Consider the following 11,667-nt stretch of genomic DNA (forward strand, 5'->3'; position numbering starts at 1 on the left):
GGGGAGGAGGAGGCAGGGAGAGAGGGAGGGAAGCTGGGACTCAGAGTTGGGGAGGGGAGGAGGTGTTGAGGGAGATAAAGAGGGATGATGGGAAAGGGGAGGACTGACAGGTCAAGGAAAGAGGTAGGGAGGAAAAAGCTAGATAAATGACAGAGGCACCTCAGGTGTATCCCTGTCCTCTCAACTTTGTCTCAAAGGAGCAGGGCCCATTAATGCAGCTTTTACCATGGTCCATAGCACACACTTCTCCCACCTGACCATCATCTACAACAGCCCCTACTCCATCTTGCTTCCACTCCTCGCCTTATATTTTACTTTCTAAAGTGAGTGAGTGCGTACTAGTGTGTGTGAGTATGTGCATGATGAAAGCAGAGGTGAGAGCTGGAGACAGAAAGGGTAGCAAGATAGAAGTGGGAAACAAAGTGAGGGTAAGGGAGTGGGCATGAACAAAGTTTAGAGTGGGCATGTATGAAGAAGTCATAAGAACCTAGTCATTTTCTATATTTAAATCAAGTACATGTCTAGGTAGCAGTCATATACACTAAAAGTATGCACGAATGTTTGCCAAGATGTGAAGCAAAGCAAATATCAACATTATTTCTTACCGTGTGTGTGTGTGTGTGTGTGTGTGTGTGTGTGTGAGAGAGAGAGAGAGAGAGAGAGAGAGAGAGAGAGAGAGAGAGAGAGTCATTCTGTATAGTGTTTTACATGCATGTATTCCTGCAGGCCAGAAAAGGACACCAGATCTCATTATAGATGGTTATGAACCACCACCATGTGGTTGCTGGGAACTGAACTCAGGACCTCTAGGAGAGCAGTCACTGCTGTTAAACTCTGAGTCATCCCTCTAGCTCCCTGTATATAGTTTTAAAATGTTACCATTTTATTTGTGTTATGCATATTGTAAATACATATATTAGTATGGTAATGAAGATATGTAATTTATATAAATATGAATATAAGCAAAATATAAATTGAGTAATATCCTGTGCTGGAAAGGTAGTTGGTAATAAGTTAGTAACAAAGAATACAACTAAAGTTTTGTCACAAATTTCATTGCTGAAATTTATTAGCCACATCATACATACTGTGATGCACCTAGCACACAAACTCAACTCTCCTCAACTTAAAACTTGTCAATGAATTTCAACTTTTCTGAAGGATCAAAAACTGTGCTTTAAGAATATTGCTTTGCATAAAAAATTAAATAAATAAAAGTGCAAAGAAAGCAACAGTTAGAGACTTCCAAATACAGTAAAGAGGATAGAGGACCAGCAGCATAATACGCACAGCCCTCACTGGGTCAGGGAGCCCTGGATGGAGCAGAATCCATTCTCCAGTATTTGAATTCCACAGTTGCCAAGAGAGCTCTGAATATAATGGAGTTAGGGTGAACATTTGTCAATAATGCCTCAAGCATCCTCTGCCAGACACTGGCATTAATCACTTAAAACAAAATATGACCAGTATTAGGTTTGGGTTGAATTTGTAATTTAGCTAACCTGTATCAACTCTTTAAATATGTTGTTCTTTTTAATAAGATAATGCTTAGTGCCACTTACTTCAAAGCAACGAGAAAAAAATGAAGTTGATGTATTTACAAAAACTGAATTTACTATTCTCCTTCTCTTTGAACGAACCAGAGACCACAATAAGTCAGCTCCATTCCTAGTCTTCCCCAGGAAACGGCTAGACAGGCACCTTACTAATAAACGTACATTCTCTACCAAACACTGTGTCCCCCTCAGACCCGACTGCTGCTCTCACAGGTGAGTCAGTGCCACTGATACGTTAATTTACTACTTGTAGTAAGTAGGCACTTCCTAATAGCAAATGATAACTTTAAGCATTTATCAGCTTTTATCCCTTATTGCTCTCAAACTGAACAGACTGTTTAGAATTAGCAAGTCACAATTTTGTACTTTTGCATTTTAGATAATGAGTCCAACAATAGCACAAAATTTCAATTTCTATTTAAGCTACATTATTTTATTGAGATAAAATACTATAATTTGCTTAAAGAGACAAAAATGGAAGTGGTTCAAAAGAAATTACTTTTGAACTTATTTCATTTCTTACTTATTTCTTCCTAGTGAACCTGTTGTATAGTTTCACTCTAAAAATCCTTAGTTTCAACTGTGTACTCTCTCCATTAATTAAAGAGAATTAGACTATTAGACTATCTTTTCCATGATGGGGAACCAGATCCAATTAATAGCCTAGAACATATATCTTACTCAAAGGAGAGAAAAAGAAATCATTTTCCTTGTTTCTTATTAGAAGTGAAAAGGGAATACAGGAAAGCAGAGAGAGTCCAAAGCACTCTCCCCGGAAATCAAAGGCAGAGGCAGTAACTGAGCTCGAAAAAGGCCATTTTCCCCAGGGTCAGCAAGAGCATGCACCTTTAACTCACTTTTATGAGAGAATACACATGATCTTAGAACAATTCCATTTTTATTTTTAATTCTTTTTGGTTTGTCTTACATTGCCAGGTGTGGAAGTTCCATCGAAGTCAAAGATTAACTGCATTAGTTCTAGAATGAACAAATACATAGATGGTATTTGAAGAATGATCAAAGACCCAAACTGCCTAATTACTTCACAGTACAGTTGGCCCATTATGAGCCAGACAATATTTCCCTCTTTATAGGCAGCTTTCATCCTGTTGAATTTCCACAGCAGCACCAGACAAGAGAGTATATCACTGTCTCTCACGCACTTTTGACAAAAGGAAAGGGACCCACAGAGAGACCAAGGAGTGTGCCCAGTAGTGTGCTGAGGAAAGGCTACAGTGAAGGGCATGTACTGCAGAGCCTCAGGACCAAACTACTTTCCTATCATCCAAGGTAGGAGCTGTGTCTCCATCTTTCTCTCGTCTGGACTAGGGGGCCATGCACCTCTTCTCCCCCATCCTTCTGTGATAAAAATCCCCAGAGTTCATGAAAGCACCCACTCTGCTGAAATACATACAGACACAAAGCAATGAACCCGAGTTCATGAAGCTTAGGAATTCACTGAAAGGATGATAGTTGTCCAAACAACCTTTAATAAAATATTAAAAATAGTAAACGCAGGAGGCCAGGAAGGGCTCATTCAAAGTCAGCAGACCTGACTGTAACAGTTAGGGGAGGGTTAGGTCCTGAGAGGGAAGAACTTGAAGAGATTCAAGAGAATTTGATTTTTAAGATTACAATATCTTTTTTTTTAAATATTAGAACTCATCAGATAAAACAATTGCTGGGCGAGGATTATCCTGAGCCAATGTTATCAGCTAACAGCTAGTTCCCACCAAACTCCTCGCTGCCTGTTGCCGAGACTGCAGGCCCCAAGTATACCGAGGCCTTACATGACTGGCTTTCTGGTCCTTCCAAGGCATAGCTGCCAAAAGCTACCTCCTTCCCTGTGTCTCCTCTATTCCTCCTGGGACCCAGAAGTCCCACCTTTACCCTTCATCCAGCAATTAGCTCTAGCCGTCTTTATTGACACAATCAAGAATCAATTAGGACCAGAGCACCTACCTGTACAGGCTATTCCCTCCATTTCTGCTCCACCCTTAGCCCTGCATCTCTTGTAGACAGGATAAATGCTTCCATTGAAAGCCTTCTGGGTGGGTTGGTGTCTCTATCACTCTACCGGGGGCACTGTCTGGCTACAGGAGGCGGCTTCTTCAGGCCCCACAGCCTCACTGCCATTAGTCTGAGCAGAAGCAGTATCTTTAAGCGATAGGGCTAATAGGAGGAAAGATGGGAACCTAAAATTGCTAATGCATCTGGAAGAGTCCCATGAACTCAAGAGTGTCAGTCAAGGAAGTGAACCTAGGGAAGGAAAGTGGTGTCATATACTCGTGTGTGCTCAAGAGCGACACAGTGTCTCTACAGTACACAGTCCTACTACCTTAACAAGATACCCACTTAGAAAAAAGTTTAACGATTTTATTGAAAATGGACTTGAACAGATGCCTGAGCATTTAAGAGCACTGGCTGCTCTTGCAGAGGACCCAGGTTTGATTCCCAGCACCCCTAAACAATGGATTATGACTCCAGTCACCGGAGATCCAATCCCTTTTCTGGCCAGGCAGGCACTACAAGCATATAGTACACAGATATACCTTCAGGCAAATTACCCATATACATAAACAAAGTGATGAAGCATTTTAAAGAATATAGTGAAAACGGAACTAGTGTTCCAAAAAAATCACAGAATTTTACATAACTGTAAAAAAGTAAACTGACGGGACAAGCCCACGTAAACTCATACTCAACTATGTACACTCAGAAATACAGCAAGAGTACAGAGAATAAGGTAGTTAACTGTGTGGAAGCTTATAAGTGACTGAGAAATAGAAAGTTGACTTCTGTGTCAGAGCTGTAGAAATGTGTAAAACTGTAGAATGAAAAGAGACAAAGAAAAGACAGAGAAAGGGTAGGGACCATGCTCAGCAGGTTCAACGATGATGGAGTCATTAAAAACAGAACCAAGAACAGACACTGTCTATCCAACTACATATGCAGACTGTGAATAAATATCAGTGCCCACACATCCTGAGACATATGCCAGGCCCACAAAAGCAAAGCTAAATGAAATAGTCCCTGTCTTTTAGACTGTCCCGTCTCTTGGAAATTCCTCAGCTGGGAAAGAGGAATGTATCACAGTACCATGTAAGCTAGAAAAATGGATGGGAACCTGGGTGCTTGGCCCGGATAAGAATTTGGAAAAGCACTTCAGACAGTCTGTCAGGAACCTTCCCAAGTGGCTGGGCACAGCATAGGTGACAAGGCACCCAAGCAGTGGAAGGAACATTAACAGAGTGAAGTGTGAAGATAGAAGAGAGCAAGAGGAACCACTGGGAAGCTGATAAATAGATATTGTTTGGAGATGATCTGGGTGTGGCCTTTGGGGGTGGCTGAAGCAAGGAGAGAGAGATCAACCTTTCCTAAGGCCAAAGGCTTGGCATAATCTCAGAGCCAATATTCATGAAAGCAGTTCCAGCAGAAGTCTAGAATGATGGCTTCTGCTTTCCACAGGTTGCACTGATCTCAGAAGCTATCACTGGAGACAGAGGCTCCAATATAAAGGCTGTTACAGCAAGCCAGGGAGCATCTAAACTTCAACTTGAAGAATAAAACTTGTGGCAGCCAACCATCAGACTGAGCACGGGGTTCCCAATGGAGGAGTTAGGGGAAGGACTGAAGGAGCTGAATGAGTTTACAACCCCATAGAAAGAACAACAAAACCAGAGCTCCCAGGGACTAAACCACCAACCAAGGAAGGACTCATGGTTCAAGCTGCATATGTAGCAGAGGATGCCCTTGTCTGGCAAAATGGGAGGGGAGGACCTCAGTCCTGTGAAGGTTCAAGGCCCCAGTGTAGAGGAATGCTAGGGAGGTGAAGCAGAAGCAGGTGGGTGGGGGAGCACCTTCATAGAAGCAAGGGGGAAGGAGGATGGGATAGAGGGTTGGTGGAGGGGAAACCAGGAAGGGGGATAACATTCGAAATGTAAATGAATAAGATAACCAGTAAAAAAGAATAAAACTGGTAATGGATGGATTTAATTCTCATGGATTAGAAGACATCCATGAAAAGTAAAAAATAGCCCATCGGTTCTCTTTGAATAATAATTTGCTTGAACAGTATCTTTGAAATCCCAATTGCTACTGGTCCTACTTAGAAAAAGAACTCCAGAGTTTGGGCATTTTAGCCCCTGCGTTCTTCTTCCCGACCCTCCCATACTGTCCTCTTCCGCCCATCCCTGGATTCCCTCCCATCTCCTCTCACCTGACTTTCTTCTCCTTCTACTCTCTTTCTTAGGCAATCATAATATACATGTGGGAGTTACAAATTGTGTCACACTGAAAATGTTTCTGGATTAAGAGTATTTTCTAGAAGGAGGAGGTGTGAGGGGATTGGGGGTTCCTGGGTGGGTGGGGGATGGGGTAAGGGGACAACATATGAAATGTAAATAAAACATCCAATAAAAAAATTAAAAAAAAAAAGAGTATTTTCTTAATTTTCTTTTATTTTCTTAAACATTTTCCAGAATATGAATATTTGTAAAATTTATTTTGACAGATTTCTTCAATAATGTTATTTTACTACACACTTCTATTATCTCCTGGTGGACAGAATACTAGGAAATAAAGATAAGGCTAACCTTTTGAAATACTAAATGAAGTTCCCTAAAAATTTGGCACAAGCAGGACTTTCTATTCCCTTTGACATGGGCATTTTGTGTTCCCAAGGCTCTCAGCAACGGGGCTAATGGCTGCCATGCTGAGCCCCAGGCAGAGAACAGGATTAGAGTTTGAAAGCTGGTTTTCTCTTCCCTGTTTTCATAAGAGCTGACCTGAAGTTATATTTATGAGTATCATAACATCTTATGAACAATGGTTTGTTTTCTATTTTAATTCATTCTAAATGTTTCGTTAGAAATGACTATCCCTTCAGGGAAGTAAATCACAATAACAGTCATTAAGCAAAAGAACAAACAAAAAACAATTTATAAAATTATAATCTGACTGTTTGTAGAGACAACCTCCTATGGGTCTGTTTTTGAAAACAATACTATTCTGAAGTTTAAAATCACTGGTAAATTAAATGAAATCATTTTCCCTTATCATCATTATAGGGGATAAGCAACAGGAATTCTTTACGATGAGAATCAAGTAAATATGAACAATTTGGAGCATGATGTAGAGAAAATTCAACTCATGAGAAGTTACATTAGTCATGCATCCTTTATGAATTCAACAATCATAGAGAACTACAAAAAAAACCAACAAGGAAGGTTTCTCCAATAATCTCACAAAGGTGTTGCTCATTTTATAACTCTAGTTACATTTCTGTATAAGTTCTGGAAGTAGCCTGGAATTGAAAGTTCATCCTATAAGTAAAAATGTTACAGGCAATTTATAGCCTTCCTAAGTCTGTAGACTCAGCAGGAGGTTGGAGGGCTGAGAGGGTAGGGAGTGCACTTGGCCTGTAGCTTAAGTGATTTCCTGACTTAACAGTTCTACACAATAGCAGCCCCTTGGTGTCTGTAGGTAAGCAGAGAAAACCCAAAGAGTCTAAAATTCATAATTCACTGTGCTCTGAGGTGTTAACAAAGTAAATATCACTCTAAAAACAATTTAGCAACATGTCATCTCTTAGGAACCTACTAACAAAGAACTTTATAACAAAGCAGAATTTTCAGTTTTCGAAATGGCTTTCTATGAACAACCTGTTCTATACATTTTCAGAAGCTTAAGAGAAACGTGATTTTGAAAGACACCATGTATGCTCTGGGTTCTCAGTGTTAACACAGGAGGTGCAAAGGCTGGCGATCCTCCAGAATCTGCCTGTCTGCCTTGCAGACTCATACATATTTCATGAGGATACTTCTGTAGCTCACATTACCAGGTGAGGATGAAACCATTAATCCCTCACTTTAAATGGATATAGAAATGTTGTGAATAGCTGGGTTTCTAGAACACAGAATGTTCACACTACTACTAGAATAAAATGGTATTTCCCCCTTTCATTTCAAAAAGCCCATTGTAATATTGAAAGTGAAAAATAGGATTTAATATTCATTTCAAGCCAAACAAGGAGTGGAGGCACACACCAATGATCCTGGCATGTGGGAGGCAGCCTGAGGATGACATTAAATTTCAGGCTAGCCTAAGCTATATGGTAATCTCCTTTTCAAACAGTAAGCCAAAATGTAGTTGTAGCGCCAGAATATTGTATGCCCATTAAAATCACTGCTCTATTTACATACATTCTAGTTGTGGTAGAATCTACACAAACCAAGCATTTCATGATACAAAGGAAAAGACACAGATTAAACCAATGCTTTTCTCAGTAGTCTGAGAGCACTGAGCAGCTCAAAGATCAGCCCACACTTTACATGTCTAAATTCACAATTTATGTGACAGAGACATCTAACCCCTTTTCTTAGTGTAGAAGCCATCAGTCTTCCTCTTTACTGGGCAGTGGACTCTACAGTAAAGAGCATCCAAAGGCACTCTAAATAAAGGGAACCTTATGAAGTCACCAAAGACGCATTTGCCTCCTTTGTTGACATCTGGGGCATGGTGCACAAAGTTTTCCAAACGTTAAATAGATTGTGATGAATTCAGACAATCATTCCCCAACACATACCCTGCTCGTGGACATTTGTATCTGAGGAAGAAGTGTTTATTAGAAACATCTTCACCTAGTCTGCACTTGGCAGCTTCCTGATGACACTGGCAGCGTAGCCTCTGTTTAAATATAATGGGGTTTTGTGCCACAATACACACAAGGTGTAGATGAGTGAACTGGGGGGGGGGGGGTTGCACATCAGTTTTGTTTTGTCTTTAGGTTCTCTAAGTTCAGCATGCTCCTCCTCTGAGGAGTCCCTTTGGTATCTGTGGATGTATGTGTATATTCATACATGAGGAAGGCTGAGGTAGAGAGTGTGTCTTTCCCAATCGCTCTCCCTCCACCTTATATGTGGGATAGGATCTTTCATAGCACCCTAAGCTCACCACCTCAGTCTAGCTTGACAGCTTGCTTAGGGAATCTCATGTACACCTGTAGCATGCTGGTGTTACAGTGGGTTGCCATGCCCACCAACAGTTCTGTGGATACTAGGAAATCAAACTACGTCTCTCTTGCTAGCAGAGCAAGCTCTTTCCCCTGAATTATCTCCACAGTCTTATTTATAGTTATTAAAGTAAATATTTCCCTATACCTTTCATTTTTATATACAACCTAGGTGAGCATTAAGTGGTAAGAAATTATACGCACAAATTATTTTATGTGTCTCTGCTTCTTGGAGCTAAATGACTCAATAAATTCTCTCAGAATATAAATTCTGTCTAATCTGACATGTACTCTAACAACAAAATTTATATGTTCCGTTATTAACAAATAGTTTTTGTTGACTATACCAGGAGCAATTACTCTAGATACTTTCCAAGGTTTGGGGGCCTAGCTCAATGGTAAAACACTTAAGTAGCACAAATGTCCTGGCTAATCCTCACTGTTCAACAAACAAACAAACAAACAACAAACAAGCAAAAAACAAATACAAAACAAAAAAAAATCAAATCTTATAAAAAAAATACCAAGTATTTTCACTATATACTCAACTAGGTGACTCTAGAAAGTTAGATTCAGACTATGAAATCAATTTCTACTTACTTGTCTCCAAAAAACTTCCTCCAGAACTCAGCAGCATCTGCTTTGGTGATCCGGAAGTTATCTCCCTGGAATTGGCCATTGGGAAAGATTGCCTTGATTTCTGCCAGCATGTGACTGAAGATAAGGGACAGTTTTGTGAGATTCCGTCTGTCAAGTACAAGAGAAAAGAGGAAGGGAGGTAAACATATGCATGGAACCTTTAATGAGAATCTGTATTTTAAAAAAAAATTCGGCATATATTAAGTTGAGTCTTAGTAGACAGTCATGAGCCTAAAAATGGGTTAATGTCAACCTGAGACTCCATCTAAAATAATGTTCACTGTCCACTTACATTTTTAACAGCTTTTTATTTTCTCCTTTATCCATGTGCTTATTTAACAGAAACAAGAGCAAGGAGAATCATGTAACTTCATTCATTAAGCCCACTGTTTCATGAGAAAGATAAATCCATGGAAAGCATAATCAAATATAAGTACTAAGACACAGTGCTACTTCTATCTGTGAAAGTAAGGGAAAACTTGACAAAAGAAGAGACTTGAGGAAGTCATGTAATTGCATGGCACACGAATGTCCTGAAGTGGAAAGAAGAGGCTTGGGAGGAGAAGAAAGGGTCCAGAAAGTATTAGAAGCAAAGTGTTTCAGTTTGGGTCACTGGAGCACAGCAGAGGGAAAGAAGACATGTCGGGAAATAGAATGAGAAGACATTTAGTTTGGACTTGACATGAAGAGAGAGCTAATCAGTGAGACAAGGCCTTTCCAAGTTCACTGTTCTCTTCTATCTTCAAACAAACTGCCTGAATGATGGGTTTGGAAACAAGCTTTCCCAAACTTTCCTGGGACATTCTAACATGTGCCTCTCTTTAGGCAGACTACTATATGGGAAGGAGAGCCTAAATGAATTCAATGAAATGTCTCAAAGGGATAAAGTGAAAAGAGGGTGAAAGATGCCTAAGAAAGGAAGTAACAGCAGCCATCCACATTCTAATCCCCATGCTTCTGGGGCTGTATGCTTCACAGGGCAAATACCACACTATCACCAGTAATAGCTCCTACTATGTTGAAAGGCCTGAACTGCCAGTGCTAGATAATGAAGAAGCAACTGAAACACAAAATGTTAAACAAAACTTAATCTAAGTTTTAATTTTGAGTGAACACTAAATTTTTTTAACTCACAATCACCAATCAAAACTCACCCCCCCACCCACACACACACATACACAAACACACATTTATTCTGTTTTGAAGCTTAAACCATTTTGTGTGCATATGTGTGTTGGGGACAAGGGTAGGGGCAAGTGCCTCAAGAAAATGCACAGGAAATATAGATCAATTTAATTTGCTATATATAAAGCTTTCTATTTCAGCAATGTCTTTCCCACTAAAAAATCATGATGCTTTGACAATTTTTTTCTCCTGTATCTATACTTAATGACATTAGGGAAAAAATGCTTAGAAGAGATGATGCAATATGTACCTGTGATGAAAGACCAAAGGCACTAGTCTTCCTAAAACATGTTTAAAGATATGTAAGATGAACAGAGGAGGAAAAAAGCCAAGATACTCAAGAAACGGGAGGGTAGAAGTACAGAGAAAGTAATCAAGTATAAATTGTGTTGTCAGGATATCTTTAAATTCAAGGTAAAAATCAAATAGTCTCATAACATACTTCATCTAAGAAATTTCATTTCTAAGGAGTCAGAAGTTACCAGTCTGCAGATTTACTATCAATGTACACAAATAAATCTCCATTTTCTGAAATACACCTGTGCTGATGCTCAGCAAAACCTGATCCAAGCACGAACCTGCTACTGAGCTCAATCTTTAAGACTGACCTGCCTGTCCCATCCAGATTAAAATGACAGCAGGCCTTAAGACATGCATCCTGGGAGATGAAAAGCAAACTGTTCTGCTCCATAAAAGCAGCAAAGTGTGTGCCCCGTCAACTGTAAAAGACCTTCAGGATCTGTGCTTAGAGAAAACATAGTCACCTTAGAAAACCTGCAATGAATTAAGTCCCATTATCAGGTGAGAGGGTTACTTTTCGAACAAACTGCCAGTTGACACATAAGAAAGAAAAAAATGAATATGGTTATAATTAAGATAAACCAACTGTTCCTTATTTTCTAAAATTCTTGCCTCAATCCCCTTCTGCCTTTGTTCTCTAATCATACCCAAATGTTTCTCGTTTTTCCTTGCTATGTATAAGTCTGAAGCATAAAGTCAGTGATTACTACTAATCTTGGATATCTGAGCCACCGGAGATGAAAGAGGATGGAGCGATTTAGCTTGCCCACTGACAACTCAGACATTGAACTTTAAAACAGAAATAAGAAGAGTTTTTAAACTTATAATCTAGAGGCTCTAACAGTCACTAATACATATGTAAATAACTACTGGCTCTTTCTTTGTGTGTACAGTTCTTTTACCTTCAAATGATTTACTATAATTTTATCAGGCTGCTTTGCATGGCCTGAGATAACATTATTTCAGGCCATGCAA

At 39.7% G+C, this 11,667-nt stretch overlaps 1 protein-coding gene across 2 annotated transcripts in view; it reads right to left on the reverse strand.

Annotated features, from left to right (window-relative positions):
- Cblb (Cbl proto-oncogene B) overlaps window positions 1-11,667 on the reverse strand; it is a 167,880-nt gene that overhangs the window by 86,426 nt on the left and 69,787 nt on the right. For both annotated transcript variants that reach the window (XM_028755607.1, XM_028755606.1), the window contains exon 4: window positions 9,169-9,315. In XM_028755607.1, coding sequence (XP_028611440.1) covers window positions 9,169-9,315 — 147 coding nt within the window. The remainder of the gene's footprint in view (window positions 1-9,168; window positions 9,316-11,667) is intronic.

The sequence above is a fragment of the Grammomys surdaster genome, unplaced genomic scaffold (genome assembly GCF_004785775.1).
Source record: "Grammomys surdaster isolate TR1022 unplaced genomic scaffold, NIH_TR_1.0 126066, whole genome shotgun sequence".
In the NCBI taxonomy this organism is placed as follows: Eukaryota; Metazoa; Chordata; class Mammalia; order Rodentia; family Muridae; genus Grammomys; species Grammomys surdaster.